Genomic DNA, 13,812 nt, shown 5'->3' with positions numbered 1-13,812 from the left:
GCACTCCCTCCAAGGCCAAAATATCCTTGCGTAAGTGCGGCGACCAAAACTGCACATAGTACTCCAGCTGCGGCCTCACCAGTGCCCTATACAGCTGCAGCAAGACCTCCCTACTTTTATATTCAATCCCCCTCGCTATGAAGGCCAGCATCCCATTCGCCTTCCTGACCACCTGCTGCACCTGCAAGCTGGGTTTTTGCGACTCATGCACAAGGACCCCGAGGTCCCTCTGCACCGTCACCTGCTGCAGTTTTTCTCCACGTAAGTAATAGTCCTTCCTACCATTATTCCTACCAAAGTGGACCACCTCGCACTTGCCAACATTAAATTCCATTTGCCATTTCCTGGCCCATTCGCCCAGCCTATCTAGATCCTTCTGCAGACTCTCCACACCCTCCACACAATTAGCCGTTCCACCAATCTTGGTGTCATCAGCAAATTTCGACACCATACACTCGGTTCCCTCCTCCAGATCATAAATGGTAAATCCTAGAAACATTACTGTGCAGAAGGAGGCCATTCAGCCCATCAAGTCTGCACCGACAACAATCCCACCCCAGGTCCTATCCCTACAACCCCACACATCTACCCTGTTAGTCCCTCTAACCTACACATCCCAGGAAACTAAGGGACAATTTAGCATGACCAATGCACCTAACCAGCATATCTTTAGACCGGGGGAGGAAACTGGAGCACCCGGAGGAAACCCACGCAGATATGGGGAGAACATGCAAACTCCACACAGACAGTGACCCAAGGCTGGGAATCGAACCCGGGTCACTGGCACTGTGAGGCAGCAGCGCTAACCACTGTGTTTCCAAATACGCAGGATTACAGGGATAGGGTGTGGAGGTGGGTTTGGCTAAGATGTTCTTTCAGGGAACTAGTGCAGACTTGACTGGCCAAATGGGCTCTCCTATGCATAGAACTTGAACATGGAACATAGAACAGTACAGCACAGTACAGGCCCTTCGGCCCTTGATGTCGTGCCAAGCTGCGTCCAAACCCAAGATCAAGCTATTCCACTCCCTATAACTCTGGAGTGCTCCATGTGCCTATCCAATAACCACTTGAAAGTTCCTAAAGTGTCTGACTCCACTATCACAGCAGGCAGTGCATTCCACACCCCAACCACTCTCTCTGTAAAGAATCTACCTCGGATATCCCTCCTATATCCCCCACCATGAACCTTATAGTTATGCCCCCTAGTAACAGATACATCCATCCGAGGAAATAGTCTCTGCGCATCCACTCTATCTATCCCCCTCATCACCTTATAAACCACTATTAAGTCGCCTCTCATTCTCCTCCGCTCTAAAGAGAAAAGGCCCAGTTTCCTCAACCTCTCCTCATAAGACCTACCCTCCAAACCAGGCATCATCCTACTAAATATCCTCTGCACTCTCTCCAATGCTTCCATATCCTTCTTATAGAGAGGTGACCAGAACTGAACACAATATTCCAAATGTGGTCTCACCAAGGTCCGGTACAATTGCAGCACAACCCCACGATTCTTAAACCCAAACCCACTGTTAGTAAACGCTAACACAATATAAGCCTTCTTCACGGCTCTATCCACTTGAGTAGCAACCTTCAGAGATCTGTGGATATGAACTCCAAGATCCCTCTGTTCCTCCACATTCCTTAGAACCCTGCCGTTGACTCTGTAATCCGCATTCAAGTTTGTCCTACCAAAGTGAATCACCTCGCGCTTATCAAGGTTAAACTCCATCTGCCACTTTTCGGTCCATCCTATCAATGTCTCTTTGCTGCCTACAACAGCCCTCCACCTCATCCACTACTCCACCAATCTTGGTGTCATCAGCAAATTTACTAACTCACTCATTAGCCCCCTCTTCCATGTCATTGATAAAAATCACAAATAGCAGAGGACCCAGCACTGATCCCTGTGGTACACTGCTGGTAACTGGCTTCCTGTCTGAAAATTTTCTCTCCACCACCACCACCACCCTCTGCCTTCGATGAGACAGCCAGTTATTTATCCAATCAGCCAAATTTCCTTCTATCCCACACCTCCTTACTTTCTTCATGAGCTTACCATAGGGAACCTTATCAAACGCCTTACTAAAATCCATGTATACGACATCAACTGCTCTACCTTCGTCTACACACTTAGTTACCTCCTCAAAGAATTCAATCAAATTTGTGAGGCAAGACTTACTCCGCATGGAACTGCACTGACTATCCTGGATTAAACTGCATCTTTCCAAATGGTCATAAATCCTATCCCTCAGGACCCTTTCCATTAACTTATCAACCACTGAAGTAAGACTAACTGGCCAGTAATTACCAGGGACATTCCTATTTCCTTTCTTGAAGACAGGAACAACATTCGCCACTTTCCAGTCTTCTGGCACAATCCCCGTGGACAGTGAGGACCCAAAGATCAAAGCTAAAGGCTCCGCAATCTCATCCCTTGCCTCCCAAAGTATCCTGGGACGTATCCCATCTGGCCCAGGGGACTTGTCAACCGTTGGGTTTTTCAAAATTGCTAATACGTCTTCCCTCAGAACCTCTACCTCCTCCACCCTATCAGCCTGCATCACACACTCATCCTCAAAAACATGACCCCTCTCCTTAGTGAACACTGAAGAAAAGTATTCATTCAATGCCTCATCTATCTCTTCTAACTCTATGCGCAAGTTCCCACTACTATCCTTGACAGGCCCTAACCTCACCCTGGTCATTCTTTTATTTCTCACATAAAAGAGTAAAAAGCCTTGGGGTTTTCCTTTATCCGACCCGCCAAGGACTTCTCATGCCCCCTCCTAGTTCTCCTAAGCCCTTTTTTTAAACTCATTCCTAGCTACCTTGTAACCGTCAAACGACCCGACGGAACCTTGATTTTTCATCCTTACATACGCTTCCTTTTTCCTCTTGACAAGACATTGAACCTCCTTTGTGAACCATGGTTCCTACACTTGGCCATTTCCTCCCTGCCTGACAGGGACATACCTATCAAGGACACGCAATATTTGTTCCTTGAACAAGCTCCACTTTTCGTTTGTGCCCATACCTGACAGTTTCTGTTCTCAACTTAAGCTCCCTAATTCTTGCCTAATGGTGTCATAATTACCCCTGCCCCAATTATAAACCATACCCTGCCATGTGACCCTATCCCGCTCCATTGCAATAATGAAGGACACCGAATTGTGGTCATTATTTCCAAAGTGCTCTCCCACAAACAAATCTAACACTTGGCCTGATTCATTACCAAGTCCAATGTGGCCCCAACTCTTGTCGGCTTATCCACATATTGTGTCAGGAAACCCTCCTGCACACACTGTACAAAAAGTGCCCCATCCAAAGTGTTCAACTTATAAAGGTTCCAATCAATATTTGGAAAGTTAAAGTCACCCATGATAACTGCCCTGTGACCTCCACGCCTATCCATAATCTGCTTTGCCATTTCCTCCTCCATATCTCTATTACTATTTGGGGGCCTATAGAAAACTCCTAACAATGTGACCACTCCTTTCCTATTTCTAATTTCAGCCCATATTACCTCAGTCGGCAGATCGCCCTCGAAATGCCTTTCAGCAGCCGTTAAACTGTCCTTGATTAACAATGTTACTCCTCTGCCTCTTTTACTGCCTTCCCTACTCTTACTGAAACATCTGTACCCTGGAACTGCCAACAACCATTCCTGTCCCTGTTCTAACCATGTCTCCACAAGGGCCACAACATCATAGTCCCAAGTACCAATCCACGCTCCAGGTTCACCTACCTTATTCCAGATGCTCCTTGCATTGAAGTAGATACACTTCAACCCACCATCCTGTCTGCCTGTGCACCCCTGCGACCTTGATACCCTCCTCAGTACCTCACGACCCTCAACACTGGCTTTTGGACTACGGTCCATTTTCCCATCCCCCTGACAAATTAGTTTAACCCCCCCCCCACCCAACTGAAGAGCCCTAGCAAGTTTCCCTCCCAGGTTATCGGTGCCTCTCTGGTTCAGGTGCAAACCATCCTGTTTGTACAGGTCCCACCTTCCCCAGAACGTGCTCCAATTATCAATGTAAATAAAACCCTCTCTCCTACACCATCCCTGCAGCTACGTGTTAATCTGCACTCTCTCCCTGTTCCTCAACTTGCTAGCACGGGGCACCGGCAACAAACCAGAGATGACAACATGCTTTGTCCTGGCTCTCAGCTTCCATCCTAGCTCCCGAAATTCCTGTTTTAAATCCCCATCCCTTCTCCAAACCTATGTCATTGGTACCGATATGCACTAGGACTTGTGACTGATTCCCCTTGCCCCTTAAGGATCCTGAAAACACGACCCTTGCACTGTAGGGATTCTATGGTTTAATGAAAATTTTATACATTACGCATTTAAATTCAGTGGGTTGACACGTCTGATCTGAGGTCCTCGAACTCTCTCCGCCAAGGGTAGTAATCTCAGAATTGCTACCTGTGCCAGTGAGGGTAAGAGTGGGATGCTCAGGCAGATGGACATACGGCTGAGGAAGTGGTGTAGGGGGCAGGGTTTCAGATTTCTAGATCATTGGGACCTCTTCTGGGGCAGGTGGGACCTGTACAAGAGAGACGGGTTACACCTGAACTACAAGGGGACCAATATACTTGCAGGGAGGTTTGCTAGTGTTATTGGGGGGCGTTTAAATAGATTTGCAGGGGGGGTGGGAACCAGAGTGCCAGAGCAGATAGTGGAGCGGAGGTGAAAATAAATGATGATAGTTCATGTAAAATCACAAACAGAAGGGTTCTGTGTGGTTGTAATAATCTACTGAGGTGTGTCTATTTCAATGCTAGGAGTATTGTGGGGAGGGCAGACGAGTTGAGGACATGGATTGACGCATGGAATTATGACATTATAGCCATTAGTGAAACTTGGCTACAGGAGGGGCAGGACTGGCAGCGCAATGTTCCTGGGTTCCAATGTTTCAGATGTGATAGAGGCAGAGGGATGAAGGTGGGGAGGGGGGGTGGCATTGCTAGTCAGGGATAATGTTGCAGCAGTGCTCAGGCAGGACAGATTAGAGTGTTTATCTACCCAGGCCATATGGGTGGAGCCGAGTAACAGGAAAGGTATGACCACATTAATGGGGTTATATGATAGACCACCCAATAGTCAGCGAGAATTGGAGGAGCAAATCCGCAGAGAAATAGCAGCCAACTGCCGGAAACATAAAGTTGTGATAGTAGGGAATTTTAATTTTCCACATACAGATTGGGACTCCCATACCGTTAAAGGTCTAGAACGGGGTGGGGTTTGTAAAATGTGTTCAGGAAAATTTTCTGAATCAATATATAGAGGTACCAACTAGACAGGATGCAATATTATATCTCCTATTAGGAAATGAGTTAGGGCAAGTGATGGAAGTGTACGTAGGGGAACACTTTGGTCCCAGTGATCATAACGCCAATAGTTTCAACTTGATCTTGGATAAAGATAGATCTGGTCCTCTGGTTGAGGTTCTAAACTGGGAAAAGGCCAAATTTAAAGAAATGAGAAAGGATCTAAAAAGTGTGGATTGGGACAGGCTGTTCTCTGGCAAGGATGTGATTGGTAAGTGGGAGGTCTTCAAAAGAGAAATTTTGAGAGTACAGAGTTTGTATGTTCCCGTCAGGATTAATAGCAAAGTGAATAAGAATAAGGAACCTTGGTTCTCGAGGGATATTGCACATCTGATAAGAGAGAAATGTAAGACATGTATCGGCAACAAGGAACAAATAAGATGCTTGAGAACATAAGAACATAAGAAATAGGAGCAGGAGTAGGCCATCTAGCCCTTCGAGCCTGCCCCACCATTCAATAAGATCATGGCTGATCTGTCGTGGCTCAGTTCCACATTCCCGCCCTCTCCCCATAACCCTTAATCCCCTCTATAAAAAGTGCAAGAAACTACTTAAGAAGGAAATCAGGAAGGCGAAAAGAAGACTATGAGGTTGCTTTGGCAGTTACGGTGAAGGATAATCCGAAGAGCTTTTACAAGTATATTAAGAGCAAAAGGATCGCAAGGGATAAAATTGATCTTCTTGAAGATCAAAGTGGTCGGCTTTGTATGGACCCAAAAGAAATGGGGGAGATATTAAATGCGTTTCTTGCATCCGTATTTACTAAGGAAACTGGCATGGAGTTTACGGAAATAAGACAAACAAGTAGGAGGTCATGGAACCTATACAGATTAAAGGGGAGGAGGTGCTTGCAGTCTTGAGGCAAATCAGGGGAGTTAAATCCCCAGGATCAGACAGGGTATGCCGTCGGACCCTGAAGGAGACTTAGTGTTGAAATTGCAGGGGCCCTGGCAGATATATTTAAAATGTTGGTACCCACGGGTGAGGTGCTGGATGATTGGAGGGTAGCTCATGTTGTTCCGTTGTTTAAAAAAGGTTCAAAAAGTAATCCGGGAAATTATAGGCCAGTAATCTTGATGTCAGTAGTAGGTAAATTATTGGAAGGAGTACTAAGAGATAGGATCTACAAATACTTGGATGGACAGGGACTTATTAGGGAGAGTCAACATGGCTTTGTGCGTGGTAGGTCATATTTGACCATCGGAGTTTTTCGAGGAGGTTACCAGGAAAGCGAATGAAGGGAAGGCAGTGGATGTGGCCGACACGGACTTTAGTAAGGCCTTTGACAAGGTCCCGCAAGGGAGGTTAGTTAGGAAGGTTCAGTCGCTAGGTATACATGGAGAGGTAGTAAATTGGATTAGACATTGGCTCAATGGAAGAAGCCAGTGAGTGGCAGTGGAGGATTGCTTCTCTGAGTGGAGGCCGGGACTAGTGATGCGCGAAAGGGTTCAGTGTTGTTTGTCATCTTTATCAATGATCTGGATGGTAATGTGGTAAATTGGATCAGCAAATTTGCTGATGATACAAAGATTGGACGTGTAGTAGACAGTGAGGAAGGTTTTCAAAGCTTGCAGAGGGATTTGGACCAGCTAGAAAAATGGGCTGAAAAGTGGCAGATGGGGTTTAATGCAGACAAATGTGAGGTATTGCACTTTGGAAGGACAAACCAAGGTAGAACATACAAGGTAAATGGTAGGACACTGAAGAGTGTAGTAGAACAGAGGGATCTGCGAATACAGATACATAATTCCCTAAAAGTGGCATCACAGGTGGATAGGGTCGTAAAGAGTACTTTTGGAACACTGGCCTTTATAAATCAAAGTATTGAGTATAAGAGTTGGAATGTTATGGTGAGGCTGTATAAGACATTGGTGAGGCCAAGTTTAGAGCAGTGTGTGCAGTTTTGGTCACCTAATTACAGGAAGGATATCAATAAGGTTGAAAGAGTGCAGAGAAGATTTACAAGGACGTTGCTGGGACTTGAGAAACTGAGTTACAGAGAAAGGTTGAATAGGTTAGGACTTTATTCCCTGGAGCGTAGAAGAATGAGGGGAGATTTGATAGAGGTGTAAAAAAATTATGATGGGTATAGATAGAGTGAATGCAAGCAGGCTTTTTCCACTGAGGCTAGGGGAGAAACAAACTAGAGGACATGGGTTAAGGGTGAAGGGGCAGTTTAAAGGGTATACTGGGGGGAGGGGCTTCTTCACACAGAGAGTGGTGGGAGTGTGGAACGAGCTGCCAGATGAAGTGGTAAATGCAGGCTCACTTTTAACATTTAAGAAAAACTTGGACAGGTACATGGATGGGAGGGGGGTGGAGGGATATGGTCCAGGTGCAGGTCAGTGGGACTAGGCAGAAGAATGGTTCGGCACAGCCAAGAAGGGCCAAAGGGCCTTTTCTGTGCTGTAGTGTTCTATGGTTCTATGCATTTCATGAACACACGAGTTGCCGACATGTTTGTATAAGATGTTCCGAGTCTTTTGACGTAATTTGAATGCTGGTATTTCAATTTGAACCTTGGCTGAGTTGCAGAATATTGGTGAACAATTGGTTCAACTAGAGGCACTCTAGGAATCTAGGTTAGCATTTCATTATCAAACTGAAGGAGTGCTGCATTACTGGAGGTGCGATCTTTCAGATGACATGATAAGCCTCAGTCACGCCTGAAGCAGGGCATTCAGCCTCACACGTCCAGGCCATTCCTCCCATCATAATTCATTGAACTCTATCTATGTGTGGTAATGTCCCTTTGCACCACTGGGGCACAGTGGTTAGGCTCACAGTGCCAGGGTTCGATTCCCGGCTTGGGTCACCATCTGTGTGGAGTCTGCACATTCTTCCCTGCATGGGTTTCCTCCCACAGTCCAAAGATGTGCAGGTTAGGTGCATTGGCCATGCTAAATTGACCCTAGTGCCAGGGGGATTAGCAGGGTAAATGTGTGGGGTTATGGGAGTAGGGCTTGGGTGGGATTGTAGTCAGATTCAATGGGTCGAATGGCCTCCTTTTGCACTGTAGTGATTCTAGTCTATGACTACTTTTAAAAAGTAGTGCATTCCACTAATGCGCTGGCTTGTTGTCACACCTCATTTAACTTCACAAAGACAGATTAGCGATGTGATGCCAGGAATCTGAAATAAAAAGTGAAAAATCTGGGATAGTCAGCGCGTCAGTGCGGAGAGAAGCAGAGTTAAATTGTCTCAGGTTAACGACTTTTAGTTACTGTTTCTGACAATGGGTCATTGATCTAAAACATTAACTCTGGTTCGCTCGTCACTGAGCATTCATGCATTGTCACATAGCGTGTTTATGGCAATATTTCCCACCATCCCACCACCCCCCCCCTCCAGTTCACCTCTCAGACGTGTTTCAACAGATGCAAAATACATTGGGATGTCCCAAGGGTGTGTCAGGTGCTATATAAATGCAAGTTCCTTCCCTTTTAAAAATTTTTTTGTTTCAGATATTTATTCCATCCAAAAGACTAAATTCCAATTGAATCCAATTTATGGGCCCCACAAGAGAGGCAAATAAGATCCAAGCTGATAAGATGAGGCATTGCACCCCATCTCAGGCTTGAACTGACACTTCATCTCAGCTAAAAAGGTGGCTTTTTCTGAGGAAATGGTATCTGAAAGAATCATAGAACCCAATAGTGACTATGATAGTGACTTTTAAGAGGCGTCTTGACAAATAAAGTTGAGGTAAAGTTTATTTATTAGTCACAAGTGAGGCTTACATTAACACTGCAATGAAGTTATTGTGAAATTCCCCTAGTTGTCACACTCTGGCACCTGTTTGGGTCAACGCACCTAACCAGAGTGTGGGAGGAAACCAGAGCACCCAGAAGAAACCCACGCAGACACGGGGAGAACGTGCAGGCTCCACACAGACAGTGACCCAAGCTGGGAATCGAACGCAGGCCTCTGGCACTGTGAGGCAGCAGTGCTAACCACTGTGCCAAATAGGATGGGAATAGAGCGATATGGTCCCCGAAAGGGAGGGGGTTTTAGTTCAGTTGGGCTGCATGGTCACTGCAGGCTTGGAGGGCCGAAGGGCCTGTTCCTGTGCTGTTATTTTCTCGGCGCTTTAACCCCTACAGTGCAGAAAGAGACCATTCGGCCCATCAAGCCTACACCAACAACAATCGCACCCAGGGTCCATCCCAGTAACCCCACACATTTACCCAGGCCTACATGTGACTCCAGAACCACAGCAACGTGGTTGGTTTTCAACTGCCCTCTGAAATGGCCTGGAAAGACACTCAGGTCAAGGGCAATTAAGGGATGGGCAATAAATGCCAGCCAGCCAGCAACACCCATGTCCCACAAATGAATACATATATAAAAAAAATTGCTAAGAGGCAGATACGCAGACACAGGCATGATGGGCCAAATGGCCTCCCCTTCTGCACCATAACAATTCTGTGAGTGGAAAGGTGCAAAAGTGAAGTTGAAGGGAACGCACAAACCTCAATATAAACCCATCTACACAGCCCTTCAAACACCACTTGCCACATGCACATGGCAGTGTCTGCACACTGGACTATTCTCAACCATCTTAGAAACCATTAAACCAGACTGGAAGCAAATCACCCTTTTGACTGTCTAAGGAGGAGAAAGGACCCCCATAAGTGCCCACAACCACCTCTCCACCCCTCATTTCCTGATGCAGGGAGAACGTGCAAACTGCACACGGGCGGGATTCGAATCCGGGTCCCTGGCACCGTGCCACCCAGGAAAAGTAGTTTAGCTCGTGTGCTAATTCAAACTATCTTTCACTTTGTGTCTTACCACATCAATGCCTAAAGATTGCAGATGAATATTGAATAGTGGAGTTACGTTAGCTTTCATTGCGAGATCGGGTTGTGGGGCAGCAAGGTGGCACAGTGACTCCTAACTGCCCTGTGAAATGGCCTGGCAAGCCCCTCAGCTCACGGGCAATAAATGTTGGCCAGTCAGCGACGCCCATGTCCCGCAAAATGAACAAAAAAAAAAGGAATTGTTCAAAGGCAGACGTACAGACGCTGACATGATGGGCCCACAGCCCTTCAAACATCACCTGCCCTGCATGTGACACCGTGTACAGTCTGCGCACTGGACTAATCTCAGCCAAATCAGAAGCCAGACCGAAAGCAAATCATCGAAGGACTGTCTAAGGAGGAGGAAGGACGACCCCCGTGACCCCTCAAAACCACCTCCCACCACTCATTTTCTGAGGAGTACACCTCTTCATACGTTCGACCAAAACGCACAACTTCCAAAATTACCGACATTGAAATCCATTATTCAAATAATGACGGGCACAGGTCAGCTAGGCAGTCAACCACTTTTCCCAATACTAGGGGAGCCTAAAACTAGAGGGCGTAGGTTTAAAGTGAGAGATACAAAAGGGTCCAGAGGGGCAATCTTTTCACACAGAGGGTGGCGAGTGTCTGGAACGAGCTGCCAGAGGCAGTAGTAGAGGTGGGTACAATTTTGTCTTTTTAAAAAGCATTTGGACAGTTACATGACTCAGGTAAGCATAGAGGGATATGGGCCAAATGCTGTGCTGGGATTTGAACCCAGGTCCCCGGAACATTAGGTGAGTTTCTGGATTAATACTAGTGATAATACCACTAGGCCATTGCCTCCACACCCCCAAAGTTCTGGTGATGAAGTCTCTCAATGAGCTTGGTGCCTTCTCAAGTGGCCAGTCACAAGCTAGGGGCTCTGATAAGTTGGTAGGGATGTTCCTTTCTCCTCAGGGATGCTTTGAGGAGGCCTCGAAAACAGATCAGCTGTCCTCTTGGGAATCTCCTGCCGTGACAAAGGTCCCTGTACAGCAGTTGTTTTGGGCAACCAGGACTAGTTTAGTGATTAAAAAATAAAGGACAGCATGGACAAGTTGGGCCAAAGGGCCTGTTTCCATGCTGTTGACCTCTATGACTCTAAATATACAAGCACCAGGAGCAGGTCTTTGAACCTTCTGTACACGTAATGAGGAGGCATTGAAAACGGGGCTGGTTAACTCAGTTGGTTGGATGGCTGACTTGTGATGTAGAACGATGTTAACGACATGGGTTCAATCCCTGTACCAGCTGAGCTTATTTATTGTTTCATTAAGGATCATTCATGAATAAATGATGACCCTTAGGGGAGGCAATGGCCTAGTGGTATTATCGCTAGATTTATTAAGCCAGAAACTCAGCTAATGTTCTGGGGACCTGGGTTCAAATCCTACCACAGCAGATGGTGGAATTTGAATTCAATAAAAAGAAAATATGGAATTAAGAATCTGCTGATGACCATTGCTGATTGTCAGAACAACCTCTTAGGTTCACTCACGCCCTTTAGGGAAGGAAATCTGCTGTTTTTACCTGGTCTGGTCTACATGTGACTCCACAGCCACATCAATTGACTCTCAACTGCCCTCAGGTAAACTAGGGAGGGGCAATAAATGCTGGGGAGCATTCAATGAATAAACCAAAAACCCCATCTCAACAGGGAAAGCAACCTATGGTCATCTGGGACTATGGCAACTTTACCTTTTATTCATTGAGGCAACTCAACTTTGCCCCTCGCCTGAGATGTGGTGATCCTCAGGTCAAAATCACCATCCGTTGGCTTGTGGTCATCTGGCACGGTGGGAACTTTACTTTCCCTTTTAATGTTTTAAAACTTTTACTGCTTCCTTAAAGTTACCATACTCAGAGTGGACCAGGTGATCCTGAATCCATTCCCTGCTTGCTCCAAAAACCAAATTCAAAATCCAGTCTAATCCAATTCATGGTTCCTGCCAGGGAGACGAACAAGATCCAAAATGACAAGATGAGGCATTGCACCCCATCTATGTCTTGCTAACAGACAAACTATTTGTTTAAAGTTAATTTACTAGTATCACAAGTGCACTGACACTGAATTTAGCATGGCCAATGCACCCTTAGCAGCATGTCTTTCGAACTGTGGGAACAAAAAAACAGAGCACCCAGAGGAAACCTAAACAGACATGGGGAGAACATGCAAATTCCACACAGTGACCCAAGTTGGGAAATTGAACCTGGGTCCCTGGTGCTGTGAGACAGCAGTGCTAACCAGAATCAAAGGGTGGGATTTTCCAGCTCGCCCCAAAACCGGAAAATCCTGCCTGAAGTCTTTAGCACAGTGGGCGGAACTGGAAAATTCATCCCACTGAATCCATACAGTGCAGAAGGAGGCCATTCAGCCCATTGATTCTGCACTGACCACAATCCCACCCAGGCCCTATCCCCAGGTATCCACCCTGTTAATTCCCCCTGGTACTAGGGGACAATTTAGCATGGCCAAACGCAGCTAATCCGCACATCTTTGGACTGCGGGAGGAAATCGGAGCACCCAGAGGAAACCCACGCAGACACGGGGAGAATGTGCAGTCTCCACACAGACAGTGACCCGAGCCGGGGATCCAACCCGGGTCCCTGGCGCTGTGCCACCCAAGTTAGAGAGAAAAAAAAAGATCCTCACCTGGGTAAGCACTTCACAATGGACAGTAGTAGCTGTGTCTTGGTCAAAATGGATGCAGCAGCAACAACACCACCCCCTCTCCCACTGGGTAAAACCTTCTCTGCTTCTCAACGTAATGATTCCCTTTTCAATGGCAAACGCGGGGGGGCCCGCCCCCGCTGGGAGAGGGGGCAGTGATTGGGCACAGGGCTGAATCCTCCCACACACTCTGCCATGCCTCCTGCCTGCGTGTGCTGCCGGGGCTGGGTTTACTGGTGCCCTGAGCCTGTCACTCACACACACACACAGTAAAAAGCCTGACAACACCAGGTTTTAGTCCAACCTATTTATTTGATAATATACTCACAAGCTTTCGGGGTTAGCCCCTTCGTCAGGTGAATGGAGAGTTCTGGCCTCAGACAGAGCATATAAAGCACAGACAGTTTAGAGATTACTGATTTACAACTACAGATCACTCACACACAGACAGAACAGACAGACAATACTGGCTTCTCGTAAACAGCAGCTCCCCACACCTTTCCCCAGCGCACACGAGACACTGATTAACTCACCGTTCCGCAACATCGCGCTGCCTCTCATTGCTGAGCCGCACCGACCCCCCCCCTCCACCCCTCCACTACGCTGGACCAGAGGGGAAGGGAAGGGGAGTGAGTGTGCGGCGAGTCCCCGGGCCACAGCCAAGCGCCTCTTGCTCGGCTCAGCGCTGCCTCGCCCGCTCCGCTCCAACTGCGCTCCAAGCGGGCAATCGCTGCTTCAACACCCCCATACACACTCCACTCACAAGGCTGACCGCTCACCCATCCCTGCAATCCGCCCAGCGCAAACCTGGGTGGAGCAAACGCTTTATTCTTAAAAAAAGGAAACAGACCTTTAGAATCAAATATTTGCCCTCTGTTCTCTCCTTCCCGACCGAGATGAGGAAGAACTCCTTCACTCAGAGCTGCCAACCCCGTGGAATTTCCCCACCAGTAAAAAGTCTGGCAACAC

The 13,812-nt window shown here is 47.1% G+C and overlaps 1 protein-coding gene across 6 annotated transcripts in view; it reads right to left on the bottom strand.

Moving 5' to 3' along the window:
* The window catches only part of aadat (aminoadipate aminotransferase), a 77,168-nt gene extending 63,691 nt beyond the window's left edge, over window positions 1-13,477 (bottom strand). For 2 of the 6 annotated variants that reach the window (XM_080189473.1, XM_080189469.1), the window contains exon 1: window positions 13,377-13,477. Coding sequence is in view for 2 of the 6 variants with exons in the window: in XM_080189469.1 (XP_080045595.1) it covers window positions 13,377-13,404 (28 nt within the window). In the remaining 4 variants the exon portion in view is untranslated. Of the gene's footprint in view, window positions 1-12,825; window positions 12,900-13,376 lie in introns of those variants that run through there. The other 4 variants (XM_080189470.1, XM_080189472.1, XM_080189471.1 and 1 more) reach the window with 3 other exon arrangements.
* Window positions 13,478-13,812: the final 335 nt, after the last annotated feature.

The sequence above is a fragment of the Carcharhinus amblyrhynchos genome, chromosome 5, assembly GCF_965287045.1.
Source record: "Carcharhinus amblyrhynchos chromosome 5, sCarAmb.v2.hapA, whole genome shotgun sequence".
Taxonomy (NCBI): domain Eukaryota; kingdom Metazoa; phylum Chordata; class Chondrichthyes; order Carcharhiniformes; family Carcharhinidae; genus Carcharhinus; species Carcharhinus amblyrhynchos.
This window is presented reverse-complemented; position numbering and strand designations above follow the sequence as displayed.